At 40.7% G+C, this 16,321-nt stretch overlaps 1 protein-coding gene across 2 annotated transcripts; it reads right to left on the reverse strand.

Annotated features, from left to right (window-relative positions):
- Positions 1 to 914: 914 nt before the first annotated feature.
- LOC132136747 (kelch-like protein 8) lies at positions 915 to 15,505 on the reverse strand. Of its 2 annotated transcripts, none has more exons than XM_059547372.1 (10): positions 15,395 to 15,505; positions 12,737 to 12,927; positions 12,112 to 12,660; positions 11,208 to 11,394; positions 10,991 to 11,134; positions 5,394 to 5,505; positions 4,074 to 4,242; positions 2,739 to 2,898; positions 2,422 to 2,623; positions 915 to 2,332 (listed from the first exon to the last, which is right to left on the reverse strand). In XM_059547372.1, exons 2-10 carry the CDS (start codon positions 12,902 to 12,904, stop codon positions 2,209 to 2,211), a joined length of 1,815 nt encoding a protein of 604 aa, XP_059403355.1. In that variant the 5' UTR covers positions 12,905 to 12,927; positions 15,395 to 15,505; the 3' UTR covers positions 915 to 2,208. The 2 variants fall into 2 exon arrangements, with proteins under 2 accessions (XP_059403355.1, XP_059403356.1); XM_059547373.1 differs by having other exon boundaries at positions 15,428 to 15,451.
- Between the last annotated feature and the right edge of the window lie 816 nt (positions 15,506 to 16,321).

The following is a 16,321-nucleotide window of genomic DNA, read 5'->3' on the forward strand; positions in this document are numbered from 1 at the left end:
GGGACCCCCGAAAACCACTGGAAACCACTCAAAACCACTCAAAACCAACAAAGACCCCACCAAAACCACCCAAAACGTGACTAAGTCCAAAATTCCCAAAAAATACTAAGTCCAACCATATGACTAAGTCCAAAATTCCCAAAAAACACTAAGTCCAACCATTGACTAAGTCCAAAATTCCCCAAAAACACTAAGTCCAACCCCCACAAAAACACTAAGTCCCACCCATACATTCGAAAATCAAGTAAGTGATCAACTCCATATCTCGGCAACTGGTGGCGCTAGACCGACGAAACCAAGTGCAATCAACTGGGGAGGGCCCAAGGAGTATAATAAACCATGTTTCAGCTCTATAGCAGATACGGATCACAAGATATGGGGGGTCGATCAATTCAAAGGTGATCAATCTTCGCATTTATCCCTATAACCTAACCCTAACCTAACCTAACCCTAACCCTAACCCTAACCAGTAACCACGGTGACATCACGGCCCTTAACCTAACCACTCTAACCCTGGACTACTCGGGGGGTGCGTGTCTGTGAGCTTGGCCTGGCTTGGATCGGCGTTTAGTGGTCAGTGGACGAATGGACCGAGCACAACCAGGTTCAGACCTTAGGTTTGAACCTTGGACGTTTCATTCCCCTAACCTAACCCTAACCCTAACCCTAACTCTAACTCTAACCCTAACCCTAACCCTAACCCTAACTGGCCCTTTGAAATGACTTTAACTATCATTTTGCATTACTGACACACTGTTTTCCTAATGAATGATGTTTAGTTGCTTTGACGCAATGTATTTTGTTTAAAGCGCTATATAAATAAAATAAAGGTGACAAACAAAATCTCATGAAATGTATTACTAACCCAATTATTTCCAAGCCAGGGTTTTAAAAAGAGAGAGAACAGAAAAGGACACTTTGCTTTTTTGTTTTATTCAATCATTACAAAGGTTAAAAAATAAGGTCACAAAAGGAAAAAATTAAGGGAATAAATAAACATATTGAGCAAAACAAAATGTACACATGGGAAAATGTGCTATAAAGTGTAATTCTTCAGACAGATTAACTTTGTTTGAGAGAAATATCTTTCAGATATACTGCTTTTAAATCAGCAGGTACAGAAATGCAGCTAACATTGAAAATCATTCAAATAAATTGCTCTATGAAAATGTATTGTTTGTTCACATCACCGAATGCAACATGTTAACATCTGTGACACCAGAATAATGTAAAACAGATTTCAACAATATCAACATTTCAACAGCAGATCTCAAATATAATCAGATTGACATGCTGGAGTCCAACCAATAATTACTAACTAAAAGCAACAATATGAACTGTTTACCAAATCTAAGAAATAGATGCATTACATAAAATAAATATTTCATATTCAGAATTCAATGTCATTTTGAACTAACCCATCTGTATTCCCTCAATTTACAATGGATCTGTTTTAAAATGTAATCATATCTTTTTTCCACTTTGAACTAAATCATGTAAAACATTAAACACAAATTCAAGCCAGAAAAGCTTTACATTTGTAATATACAACAGCAATATATAAAAGCATCTCTGAGCTTGCTGTTCATGTTTGGCAGTGAAAAAAAACAACAACAGAAGCACATCATCGCTCCAGACGGTTCAACACAAATCTAAACCCAAAACCAGTCTAGATCCTATGCAGGGTTCCATTAAGACAGTCTCGCTGAAGTCATAAATGAGACGTGGCTCACAACAGAAGTATAATTGTGTCACGTTAGAAATGACTCTGCTAGTGCTCATGGATCTCTCATTTTGTCTTGATCACTGCTGTGATTGTCCTCACGCAAACAAACACTCGGTTATAGAACGATCTCTTTTTGATTGTTCTTTGTGTCCTGAAGTCACAAAATAGGGTTTTTTAAGTTTGTGCATAAATAAATATCTAATGTCCTTTTGTCATTCAAACACAAGAATGAGAAGATTTCTTATGTAGAAGAGAGAAATTACTTTCAGCAGTAGAAATCAGTACAAACAACACATACAGTGATCATGTGATCTCACTGCTAAAAAAAACAAACACTTTCCACTAACAAAACTCAAGCAAAAAGTTTTCTTGTCATGTAGTACACAGATGATTCAGAGCCACATTACAGCTGAAAGCAGGTGTTTGGTGTGTAATTAGGCTGAAGCGTTAGTGTTGTAGTGTGTCAAACTCTGACGATGTAGCTACATACAGTCAGCGACGTTACTGGAGCCCTGGCCGACGTCTCGAATCTGACTGATGTGAGTGGAGCAGACGGCGACTCCAGCACCGGCCCGACAGTGAGACACAGAGCCCACCAGCTCCCATCTGGTGCAGACACACACACAAAGAAAGTAATTACATCTGAACTTAATCACAACCCATCTTCTGCAGAGATGTTCAGCTTTATATCTCACCTGTTCATCCGGGACTCGAAGGCCTCCACCGTATTCAGGTAGATGTTTCCATTGTGGCCCCCCACTGCAAAGACACGCCCCATCACCGTGGCAACGCCGACTCCGCCCCTGGGCGTGGTCAACTCCGCCACATACTCCCAGTGATTGGTCCTGGGGTCGAAGCGCTCCACTGAGCTCAGCGGAGAATTATCATCAAACCCACCTTCAGACAAACACACATCACATGAAGCTCACAGATCTCACTCCAGCAGAGCGTAGCTGAGCCTGGTTTCACATCAAGTCTCAAATTATGAAGATGAACAAATTCTGATTGTTACCAACAACGTAGAGGCATCCGTTGAGTTCGCTGACACCGTTTCCAGCGCGCCGCTGCCCCATCTCTCGCACATCTGTCCATTTGTTCAGATGAGGGTCGAAGCGCTCCACGCTGGACAGCGAAGCAACACCATCATTTCCCCCAACCGCGTACACATAGCCCTGTTGAAGACGCCACACCAACACAATCAAACCCGTGAACAGAAGTCAAAACAATAGAAGCAAACCAGTGAGACCTCAGTTAATCTTCGGAAAACAGTTTAAGATATTTTAGATTTAGTCCGAGAGCTCTCAGTCCCTCCATTGAAGCTGTGTGTACGGTCTACTGTCCATGTCCAGAAAGGTAAGAAAAACATCATCAAAGTAGTCCATGTGACATCAGAGGGTCAGTTAGAATATTCTGAAGCATCGAAAATACATTTAGGTCCAAAAATAGCAAAAACTACGACTTTATTCAGCATTGTCTTCTCTTCCGTGTCTGTTGTGAGAGAGTTCAAAACAAAGCAGTTTGTGATATCCGGTTCACGAACGAATCATTCGATGTAAACGGATCTTCTTGAACCACTTCACCAAATCGAACTGAATCGTTTTGAAACGGTTCGCGTCTCCAATACGCATTAATCCGGTTACATTGAATGATTCGTTCGCGAACCGAACATCACAAACTGCTTTGTTTTGAACTCTCTCACAACAGACACGGAAGAGAAGACAATGCTGAATAAAGTCATAGTTTTTGCTATTTTTGGGCCAAAATGTATTTTCGATGCTTCAAAATATTCTAACTGACACTCTGATGTCACATGGACTACTTTGATGATGTTTTTCTTACCTTTCTGGACATGGACAGTAGACCGTACACACAGCTTCAATGGAGGGACTGAGAGCTCTCGGACTAAATCTAAAATATCTTAAACTGTGTTCTGAAGATGAACGGAGGTCTCACGGGTTTGGAACGACATGAGGGTGAGTTATTAATGACATAATTTTGATTATTGGGTGAACTAACCCTTTAACTAGCCATATAAGCTGTAATATGGTTTAGCTGTATACTCCTGTCATAAGGATATTCCTCTGACATACTTCACTCACAAATAACAGATTACTTTCACTAAGTTTGGCAGTCGGCAGACACGCCTGTGATTGGCTATAATGCCCTCAACACTGTTCGAAACAGGACCGTTACAGATCACTCACACACAAATGCATCCATCAGCTGTCACAATAATGAGTGAAACTGGCTTATTGTCTTTATAAGTCAAACATTTAACATTACTGTCATATGCATACTTCCTAATTTTGTGTACAATATGTAGGTGACTCATGATGAGGTTTTGTACCCCGAGCGCCACAGATCCCACGCCTCCTCTGGGTGTGTTCATAGGAGCCACGGCGCTCCAGCGGTCCGACTCGATGTCATAGCGTTCCACGTCACTGAAGCAGGAGTTATCGTCCAGACCTCCGATAGCGTAGATGGGTCCGCCGAGAGCAGCCAGCGCAATCCCCCTCCTGACCAACACAAACACAGGACGATATCTCCCTCTGCCTGCATGTTCAGCTCGGTCTTCTGTGTCAATACTGGGGTGGAACGGTTCAGCTCACTCATGGTTCGGTTCGGGTCACGGTTTGGTATGTGCTATATTTAGGGAAGAACTATACTGTCAAATAAATATATGACTATAAAATATAAATTCTTTACTAAAGTTACAAGAGTGATTTCTTTGTTGTTGCTGTTTGATTAATATTAAGAAAGTGCTGTCACTTTAAGAGAATGCACTGATCCAGTACATTCAGCTGGCTATGTGTGCTATAGGATACTTTCCAAGATGGGCATTTTGACAATTTTGTATGAATTTGTCCATTTCAGAGAGAACTTAATATTTGCACGCGTTCTGAGACACTGGTTTGTGCACAAATCTTCTCACTGCGTGTACAAGCTTGCATCCTATGGCTCTTAAATGTTCAAACTGGCAAAGCTTTCAAGAGTTTAGTATAAAAAGCTTACAAGAGATAGCATAAAAATATCAACATGTGCTGTTCAGGTCTCACCTGCGCATTAGAGCTATCAGCACCTGGGTGATAATGGTATAAATGACTGCTCATATTTGGCACACTGATATGGTTTTGTGGTGGAAGAGTGTTCCTGTGGCTCAGTGGTAGAGCACCGCTTTAGAGCGCAAAGGGTTGTGGGTTCCCAGGGAACACATACGGGTAAAAAATGTATAGCCTGAATGCACTAAGTTGTTTTGGATAAAAGTGTCTGCTAAATGCATAAATGTAAATTAATGGTTTGCTCACTTTTTTTTCCCCATCGCTGTGAAAAGCCCGAATGCGAATCCATCAACAGACATCCATTAGCAGAATCCTGTTTATTTTACATGTTATTTAAAGCAAACCGTTTTACAGATAATTTGTCAGATTTAAGTTGAACCGCGGTGCCAGCGTGTGGAGAACCGTGTGTGGAGAACCGTTCCACACCTAGTCAATATGTACAATATCTTTATTTTGCTGGACAGGTGCATTGACATAACTCTTTAATCCCATGAGAATTAAATTATAACTATAAATATTAATGAAACAACAATGAATAACAGCTATAAACTATGAACAGTATTAGAGCAGAGCAATGCAGGTCAATGAAAGCTTGTTATTCCTCATACCGTTTAGTGTTCATGGAGGCTTTCATCATCCACTTGTTGGTGTGTGGATCAAACATCTCCATGTTTCCGAGGTGCTCGTTGCCATCATGGCCTCCAACAGCATAAACTTTCCCTATAAAATGATAAATATTAAGTTTTATTCTTGCGTTTGAGTCATTTATTGTAAGCAGAAGGTTCCAGTATTCACTATAGCACCCACACTTGTAAAAAAATCTAATTAAAAAAAATGTGGTCCATTTTCTAACAGTAATAATTATTTAACCAGAATTGGGTTAGGGATGTTCACAATTGACAAAAAAATCAACACCCTGATTTTTTCTTGAATTTAGTCTATATTAATAGACCATATCTTTTCTATATTATTTGTAAACCTCTTATATATCTATTTCTGTCTTTATTAATTGATATCAATTAAAACAACATTTTTAAAGAAAATAGATCTTATTTATTCACTGTAATAAAACAATTAAACAACACAGTAGTATTATTATGAAGGTAAATCAGTAGCAAAACTCGAGAGGTTGAAGATCTGATTTTGAGAACTTGTCATATTAATATTTGTATTTGTAAGTTAAAATTTACACTCACAGCTCTGATGTGAAAAGCTGAATCTTTCAATTTGCACACACAGACAATGATCAAAACACCCGTGTTTTGAATTGGAAGTTGTAGATTAATAGTTACAAATGTGTAGAATTACATTCACACAAAGAAAATGACATACACACATGTTTACGACATATTTACTTTTGCACTTTACTTCAGTTTCGCTGCACAACGTCAAGTCGGCACTTACAACCTCTCAGATCTGGAAGTACGAGTTCAAATCCTAGCGCTCTGACTTTTGCTACTCTTTTTGCCGTATTCTGTTGCAAAACTCACTTGTGCACTTGTATATGCAGATGTGAGAGAGCAGAGCTGGGGGCGGGGCTTTGGTGCGAATGAAGGCATATTATTGGTCGATGCCCGGCCAATGAACAACGCCAATTGTTTTCACTGAATATCCTTAGCTTTGACAGGATTTTAAGACACTGCATTCATTTTGCCATTCAGGTATTATCTAGTAGACAAATAATGCAACATATTTTATATGTATATCCCACTGCATATCACTCTACCAGAGTTGCAATATAATGCTGTTTTTATTATTTTTATGTTTTGTAAAAATAATTTTAACTTCTTCATTGGGTTAAATTCCTAATTTGCTTGTCAGTAATGAACCTTTTTAAATGCAACATTATTATTATTATTTTTTTTGTATAAAAATCGAGTGTTTAATAATGTCTAAATGTACATTAAACAGCAAAACCTAAAAATAAGCACTTATGACCAGAAATACTGTTTTGAATAACTAGTAGAGCTAAATACACGTATTTATTAAACATCAACAAGGCCATCTAGTGTTTAAGCAATGGAATTGCATATGAATATTATCTTTCTGGCCACCAAATGCCTCTAATTTAAAGCGTGCCTCTTTGCACTGGAATTTAAACCTAAATACTACAGTTATTGTAATATCGATAATAACCATATTAGAAAATGTTATATTTCAAATGGTCATTCATGGACCATAATTATTGCGCATATTATTTAGTACAGGCGTCAGCAACCTTAGGCACGCGTGCCACCATGGGCACGTGGTACCTTAACCAATGGCACGATGGCAATATGTGTTCAAGAGTTATTGATGTGTTGAAATCATGGTTGAAATGCTGAAGCACTCTCTCATCCGCAATGCCAAATGACAACGTTCACAGTTGCGCAACCTGTGTATCTATGAGACCCACCCTACTCTGTCTCTGCTCTGATTGGCTAGTAGGCTGACGCGTTACTATAGTAACGCTGCTGGCAGAGCGGGCTTGATAGCGGTATGTCGGCAATGGCAGGCCCGCTAGCTAAGAAAACTAAAGTTAATGTTCGGGCATTCCAGCCCTCATGGACAGACGAGTGGGGATTTGTGTTTCAGAAGGACCGTGCTGTGTGCACATTATGTCTCGAAAATGTTGTTTGCCGAACATCGAGTGTTAAACGCCACTTTGAGACCAAACATGAGAAATCATTCAAGGATGTGGCAGACAAGGCTGAATTGATCCAACGTGCTGTGTCCAGGTATGGGAAGCAAGCTAACACACTTAAAGTCTTCGCCACGGCCAAAGATCATGCTACCGAAGCAAGCTATCACATTGCTAATTGCATTGCAAAATGGGGAAAGCCATTCACTGATGGCGAATATATAAAGGAGGCTTTCATCTGTAGCTCAGATGTTTTGTTCAATGGCTTACCAAACAAAGAGACAATAAAATCAAGAATAAAAAACATTCCCATATCTGCCAGAAGTGTTGAACGACGCATCGAAGAAATGGCTGAAAACGTAAGAGCACAGCAGACAGGCGGTTTGAAAGAAGCCGTGGTATTTAGTGTTGCACTTGATGAGAGTGTGGATGTAAATGACATACCACGTTTGGCAGTCGTGACAAGATACGGTGATGTGACTGTAAGAGAGGAACTATGTTGCTTAAAGCCAATGCCTGAAACAACAAAAGGTGAGGACATAGCCAGAGTTTTTCTGGATCATTTTGAGGAGCGAGGGATTGACATTAGCAAGATTTTTGCAGTGACAACAGATGGCGCCCCCGCCATGGTCGGGAAACAGCGGGGAGCAGTCACATTAATCGAGGAGCAAGTTGGTCACCCCATTATGAAACTTCACTGCATAATACACCAAGAAAATCTTTGTGCAAAAATGTCAAATTCAGATCTTAATGAGGTTATGGCTACAGTGGTGAAAGTTGTTAACTTCATAGTTAAGCGATCTGCTCTAACACACCGACAGTTCACATCTCTGCTCGAGGAAATGAACTGCGCATATAAAGATATCCCTCTCCACACAGCAGTCAGGTGGCTAAGCTGCGGGAAAGTTTTGGAGCGGTTTGTCAGCTGCTTTGATGCTATAAAGGCCTTCCTGGCTGAAAAAGGCCAAGACTATCCCGAACTGCAGGACGAGGAATGGGTTGTGAAACTTAAGTTTCTCACGGACATTACGGGACACCTCAACGAGCTAAATCTCCGCCTGCAAGGTGCAGGGCAAACCGTTTTGGACATGTATGACACATGGGCTGCTTTTGTTGGAAAGCTGACAATTTTTTTCAAGCGACATTGCCACCTCCACTTTCCGCTACTTCAGACACTTAAGGGAGCTGTCCACGGAGCACAGCATCAGCACCGCTGAAATATGCAAATACATCAGCGGGCTTGAGTCGGAGTTTACAACAAGATTTCGGGAATTTCAGAAGTATGGGCCCATGTTTTCATTCTTGATTAAACCCGATAGCTTTGATGGACATGAACTGGATTTAGCTCTGATGGATTGGCTGGATATACAGAACGTGGAAATGGAGCTGATTGAGCTGAAGACTTCAACACTGTGGGTGACAAAGTTTGCAGAGCTACGGAAACAGCTGGAAACAGCCGCAAGGCATGATCACGGGACTTGCATCTTCACCTGCTGGATATCTGTACCAGATAAGTTTTGCTGTCTCAGGAAGATTGCATTGGCTTTGCTGACAGTCTTCGGATCAACATATATCTGTGAGCAGATATTCTCACATATGAGGAGCGTGCTCAGCCCCTCCCGCAGTCGTTTGACAACTGACCACTCCGAAGCTTGTGTGCAACTTAAAGTGACTAAATACGAACCCCAAATTATGGAGCTCAGCAAAGAAAAGCAGGGCCAAGGTTCACATTGACTGGTAAGCATCTGTTTAATGTAGCACACATGACTTTAGATACAAGGGCTCTGTCCCAGTCTCTTTTTTCATGTCAGATGTGGATGTTTTCATGGCAGCATTCTTGTATATAGTGTTTGTTACACTTAATTCTCCCTTTGTGACATTTGCTGCCATGCAACCTTTTTGAGTTAACATGTAGTACAGTTATTTTATTGGTTAAAAGCTACACTTAATTGTTTAGTCACATTTAACTGCCAAGGAGGAGTATGAGAACATAATGCTGTTCCATTTTCCAGTATAAAATGCTATTGTAACGCATAGTCATTAGTCAACGTAGTTATCCATGCATAATCAATGCACTTTAAGTGTTACAAATTAGAAATCGCTGCAAATATAATGAAACTGCTGTCTGTCCCAATTAATACATTTCAAGCATATTGACAAAACGTTTAGTTTAGTACTATTGATAGCTCCATGAACCACGTGACCGCGTGGCGGTGAGATCAAAGCATGTTCTGGTACAGCGAGTTTACTCTGCAATATGCAGTGGGATATACATATAAAATATGTTGCATTATTTGTCTACCAGATAATACCTGAATGGCAAAATGAATGCAGTGTCTTAAAATCCTGTCAAAGCTAAGGATATTCAGTGAAAACAGTTGGCGTTGTTCATTGGCCGGGCATCGACCAATAAAATGTCTTCATTCACACCAAAGCCCCGCCCCCAGCTCTGCTCTCTCACATCTGCATATACAAGTGCACAAGTGAGTTTTGCAACAGAATACCGCAAAAAGAGTAGCAAAAGTCAGAGCGCTAGGATTTGAACTTGTACTTCCAGATCTGAGAGGTTGTAAGTGCCGACTTGACGTTGTGCAGCGAAACTGAAGTAAAGTGCAAAAGTAAATATGTCATAAACATGTGTGTATGTCATTTTCTTTGTGTGAATGTCATTCTACACATTTGTGACTATTAATCTACAACTTCCAATTCAAAACACGAGTGTTTTGATCATTGTCTGTGTGTGCAAATTGAAAGATTCAGCTTTTCACATCAGAGCTGTGAGTGTAAATTTTAACTTACAAATACAAATATTAATATGACAAGTTCTCACAATCAGATCTTCAACCTCTCGAGTTTTGCTACTGATTTACCTTCATATATTAAAGTCTCAAAGTCTAGCTTTTATTAAAGCAGAAAACAGTGATGAACAATCCTCATTAGAAATTTAAGCTTTTTGACTTTATGGTGAAAGTGAAACTAGCAGTCTGTGTGAAATGCGCTAGGCGTTACGCTTCACTCTCATTCTGCATCAACACATGTGCGGTGTTGCACTTTTCACTTGCTTCATGCAAGTTTTGCATTATATGTGTCACTTTGGGATAAAAGTCGCATCATGTTTCAGAAAACGTGACATTCCTCAAAATATGTTCTTCATATTTACAAGATTTATATAGAAATCGTTGCCTGCATTATTACAGCGATATGTCTTGTGATCACAGTACTGAGCTGCTGCAATGAAGCAGCTCTAATCAAATTAAAGATGATGTGCCATAGAGCAAAAAAATTAACAGTGAAAGTAACAAAAACTTGTAAAATGCATTTTGATGGGCATACTTAAGTGTGAAAATTTTTGTTTGATAATTGAACTAAGCCAACTAATATATTCTTTTGGATTCGGTAACCAATATTTTGTAAAATTACAAATGCAATGAAGATACTGGTATTGGTTCTCAGTATCGACCTAGTTCTGGAAGTAGTATCAGTTCATCCCTACTTTAAAACACTAGTAAAGTCAAAGAGTTGTTAAATCCCTCTCTAATTCTCCTTAAATCGTTGTTTTATTAGCTTTTCATATCTCTTTCTCACCTGCTACTGAAATCACTCCCACGTGTCTGCGTCTGCTGTTCATTTCAGGGCCGAAGAACCAGCTGTTTTTACTGATGGAGTAACACTCGATACTGCGGAACGGGTCTCCGGATCCCCCTCGTCCCCCGACGCAGAACAACACACCTGTCAGCGTTCTCCGTTAGACACAGCAGAACAACACAAGAGAGCAGGAACAATCACGGCTGTATCTCCTGACCTGCGGTGTGCTTGCGGGGAGCCGTACGGATCGAATACTCAAAGTCAGGAACGCTCTTGTTACTAAGGTGCAAATGATAATTTCGAGCTTCGTCCAGAAGGTCTCTGCAGCTCAAATTAGCCTTGATCATCTCCTCTTTAGCAACAGTGGCTGTGAGGAAATCCACCGGCAGCAGAGGAAGACGCACCTGTGTGAGAAAAGCCCATCAGAACAGAATTTTCATACATTTGCTGACAACAAGAGCTTAAAAGGATCCAAGCCCGTTTCTGAAATGTGATGTTGGATCTGTACAGTGCCCCCACTGTCCACAAACTGAAGCTGGATCCTACAGCGTACATCAAAACTTGACCATGTTTCCACAGGTCCAGCCAGGACTTCATGGCCAATGTGTTTTGGTGTCTAGGACCAAGCAGGACCTGGCAGGATATTTCATCAGGCAATTTTCCTCACATGAGAGGTCATGTTCTCTTACTTGCTACAAGACCCTCCCTACTTCACAAGAACTGCGCTCATTGAGAGTCAGTAAAAGGGCTGGTGAAATCATTCTGGACCCCTCACACTTCTCTGAACCGCTGCGGTCCGGTCGGGACATAAGAACAGTCTCTTCACTCAGACAATCCATCTCATGAACAATTAACTTGGCCGTAAATGTGTTAAACAACACTATTGATTTATTGATTTATTGTACATTGTTAGATCCTATTTACACTCAATTTTTATTCTTTCTATTATCTTTCTTGTCACTGTCATTCTGCTAATACTGTGGAAGCTTGTTACCAAAACAAATTCCTTGTATGTGAAAACATAGCCTACCTGGGAAAAAGGCTCTTTCTAACTATGACACTAAAAAGTGCATGTAAAAATGATCCCAACAAACTTCCCATCCCAGCCCTGAGGAGCCAACCTGAGACATGATCTGATCCAGCCAGACATCATGGTGTTTCTGATTGGCTTTAAGCCATTTGACAGCGGCGTTGTACACTTGAGTCTCAGACTGAATGTTCAGGTCACTGGAGGCCAGCAGCGTCTTGAGGTGCTGCGGCGAGACGCAGATGAAATCCTCACACTCCACCACTTCACTGAAATGCTCGCATGCGTAGCGGTCAGCCATGTCCATCAGGTCCACCCTGTTGTGACTCTCTGCGAAGGTGCGGACGGCCAGACAGTTGGAGGGGTGGAAGTGTGCTTTCATGTATTCACAGCAGGCCCGAGCGATCAGCTCCACCTGCAGGATACACGCCGCGTACAGCAGCGGCTGGACGTTATCCACCGTCAGAGTCAGGCGCGAGGAGTACGCGAAGAGCACCAGGTCCTGGATGGCATCGGCGTCGAAATCTCGTATCTCAATCAAGTCCTGTTTGGCCTCGGCCATATCTGAGAGGAACATGGCGCGGAAGTACGGCACCACGCAGGCCAGAACCAGTTTGTGACATGGTATCAGTTTGTTCCCAACCTGGAGCGAGAAACAAAAGGGAGAGACTTAGAAACAGAAGAAGCTGCTGTGAGACTATATTCACTGCGTCAGATACCTTCAGAGTGACGTCACACAGCTCTCCGTTCTCATAAAACTGTCTGAGGGAGTTGTGGAAATCCTTCCAGGCCTCTTTAGCCTCAAACACGAACGATCCGTCCGCGTCACCCTCGCTATTAGACGGCTGCGACGAGCGTTTCTGCTGATTCCCATGTTCTGGCACCATGTCTTGCTCACACACACCGACACCTGCGCGCGTGCACACACACACACACACACACACACACACACACACACATTCAAGAGTAGGGGAGTCTGAGTATAGAGCAGACTCTGAACACATAATACTTATACAGAATGAAATACATCTCAAAGGAGAAGACGGTTAAATCCCATGATTGACATGCTGTTAGCTGTCTCTGTAAAATGGCTCTTCTGAATGAACTCTGTGTTTGCAGACATGGTCCTCCACACACACACACACACACATAGACCATCTTTGTTGCAGAACCACAGTTCAGTTATTCTTTATACTGAGAAACAGACTCTTTTAACTCTGTGACTCAACTAGATCATAACAATCATAAACATATCATCTGAGAATCATTGCTCACATGAAAGGAAAATAACTGTACTATGCTATATCAAGTACTATAAAGATTTAATAGCATCTTTTTATATTTTGATATATTATATTTCTATATTTCTTCGCAGCCCGGTGAAACACACCAATTTGAAAAACTAATGGATTGCATAGTCGATATAAAAAACTGGATGACGAGTAATTTCTTACTGCTAAATTCTGAAAAAACAGAGGTGTTAATTATAGGACCTAAAAACTCTGCTTGTAATAACCTAGAACACTGTCTAAGACTTGATGGTTGCTCTGTCAATTCTTCGTCATCAGTTAGGAACCTAGGTGTGCTATTTGATCGCAATCTTTCCTTAGAAAGCCACGTTTCTAGCATTTGTAAAACTGCATTTTTCCATCTCAAAAATATATCTAAATTACGGCATATGCTCTCAATGTCAAATGCAGAAATGTTAATCCATGCATTTATGACCTCAAGGTTAGATTATTGTAATGCTTTATTGGGTGGTTGTTCTGCACGCTTAGTAAACAAACTACAGCTAGTCCAAAATGCAGCAGCAAGAGTTCTTACTAGAACCAGGAAGTATGACCATATTAGCCCGGTCCTGTCAACACTGCACTGGCTCCCTATCAAGCATCGCATAGATTTTAAAATATTGCTTATTACTTATAAAGCCCTGAATGGTTTAGCACCTCAGTATTTGAATGAGCTCCTTTTACATTATAATCCTCTACGTCCGCTACGTTCTCAAAACTCAGGCAATTTGATAATACCTAGAATATCAAAATCAACTGCGGGCGGCAGATCCTTTTCCTATTTGGCGCCTAAACTCTGGAATAACCTACCTAACATTGTTCGGGAGGCAGACACACTCTTGCAGTTTAAATCTAGATTATAGACCCATCTCTTTAACCTGGCTTACACATAACATACTAATATGCTTTTATTATCCAAATCCGTTAAAGGATTTTTAGGCTGCATTAATTAGGTAAACCGGAACCGGAAACACTTCCCATAACACCCTATGTACTTGCTACATCATTAGAAGAATGGCATCTACGCTAATATTAGTCTGTTTCTCTCTTGTTCCGAGGTCACTGCAGTCACCAGATCCAGTCTGTGTCCAGATCAGAGGGTCACTGCAGTCACCCGGATCCAGTACGTATCCAGACCAGATGGTGGATCAGCACCTAGAAAGGACCTCTACATCCCTGAAAGACAGCGGAGACCAGGACAACTAGAGCCCCAGATACAGATCCCCTGTAAAGACCTTGTCTCAGAGGAGCACCAGGACAAGACCACAGGAAACAGATGATTCTTCTGCACAATCTGACTTTGCTGCAGCCTGGAATTGAACTACTGGTTTCGTCTGGTCAGAGGAGAACTGGCCCCCAACTGAGCCTGGTTTCTCCCAAGGTTTTTTTCTCCATTCTGTCACCGATGGAGTTTCGGTTCCTTGCCGCTGTCGCCTCTGGCTTGCTTAGTTGGGGACACTTCATCTACAGCGATATCGTTGACTTGATTGCAAATAAATGCACAGACACTATTTAACTGAACAGAGATGACATAACTGAATTCAATGATGAACTGCCTTTAACTATCATTTTTGCATTATTGACACACTGTTTTCCTAATGAATGTTGTTCAGTTGCTTTGACGCAATGTATTTTGTTTAAAGCGCTATATAAATAAAGGTGACATTGACATTTGAAAGCTGGGTAGGATCACATATGACAAACTACAATTGATCCCATTAAAAACGCTACACAAAGAGACATACAGATATATAAATATTTAAAATAAAGGAGATAAACACTGGCAAATATATTGCATGCTATCAGTTCATGAACCATTTTTTTTCCTATAAATAAATAATAAATATAATAAATAACTGCTTCAAAGCTGTTTATCAATTTTCGTTAATAAACTACATTAAAAGCCTTTTTATTTTAACACTTTCCTTTTTTTTTTTTTTTACTATAAATTGTTTAAACAACCAAAAACATGACAGCATGAGCTAAAACGTCAACACAACAAACGGGACGGATTCACGAGCAGGAAATATCAGAGATGAATCTTATTGACTTTAAGCTATTCAACAAAATATTTAAAAAATCAATTACATGTGTGAATTGGATGTTTTGTCGATGTTTTACCGCATTTTCAACAACCGCACTTCCACTATGGACGGATCGACGGCACTTCCGCGTTCTGAAGCACTATGAACTCTGGACTTTGTAGTCCAAACCATTGGAACGCTTTTACTCTGTCACGTGTTCCCCATAGTATGGCGTCAATTCAATGCCAATATTATCCGAGCGCACAACTACCGTGGCCGGGAAGTGCAAAACAACATTACAAAGTGTGAAACACGAAAGAGGACGAAACAAATTTACATTTTAGAAAAAAAATGTACAAGACGCAAAACACCTTTACCAGTCCCGAAACAAATTTACAATGACAGATTCTTCACGGAAAGGGAATGTACCACACACCAGAAGTGACGCGGTGAAAGGTGTTGTTGTTGTTAGTGAGCGCGGTAAATTCGTGTTGTGGAGTAAATGGCTTAAAGTTTATGGGGATCGAGCATGGACTGCGACCGAGCGATGTTTTGCCCGTTTTGTGGCAAACACATGAGCAGCTTAACGCGGTTTTGCTTTGCGTGTGGTCGGTGTTTGGAGTTCCTAAAGGAAGCGGACCAGTTGGAAACACCGGGGACGTCTCGACAGCCGGACAGTGCTAAGCAAAGTAAGTTGTTAATTGTTATTTTTTTAGTGTAGCAAAATGCTAGCTATCTAAGGCAATGTGAATAAAAATCAGTAATGCTAATAATGATTTTTTGAGCAGCTTATAATTTTCTGTTTAGAAACGGAACTCTGTCAATTTCAGCAGAACAGCAATGCCAATCATATAGACAGTTCATGGAGTACAGAAGCTCAAAGTCAAACCTATGTATACATTAATTATATATCTTTGTTATTTTACTAGATAAATGTAGGATTGATGGTGCCACACGAAACTGATGGAACTGATTTAAAACCTCTACGAGG

This window comes from Carassius carassius, unplaced genomic scaffold (genome assembly GCF_963082965.1).
Source record: "Carassius carassius unplaced genomic scaffold, fCarCar2.1 SCAFFOLD_85, whole genome shotgun sequence".
Classification (NCBI taxonomy): domain Eukaryota; kingdom Metazoa; phylum Chordata; class Actinopteri; order Cypriniformes; family Cyprinidae; genus Carassius; species Carassius carassius.

What these genes read in the sequence shown, in the direction of transcription:
- LOC132136747 (XM_059547372.1), bottom strand. Translation starts at nt 12,904, where the DNA reads ATGGTGCCAGAACATGGGAATCAGCAGAAACGCTCGTCGCAGCCGTCT. An exon ending in TCCCCGCAAGCACACCGCAG is followed by an intron (nt 11,135 to 11,207) that starts GTCAGGAGATAC and finishes GAACGCTGACAG; the next exon opens with GTGTGTTGTTCTGCGTCGGG. An exon ending in TTCGAGTCCCGGATGAACAG is followed by an intron (nt 2,333 to 2,421) that starts GTGAGATATAAA and finishes TGTCTGCACCAG; the next exon opens with ATGGGAGCTGGTGGGCTCTG.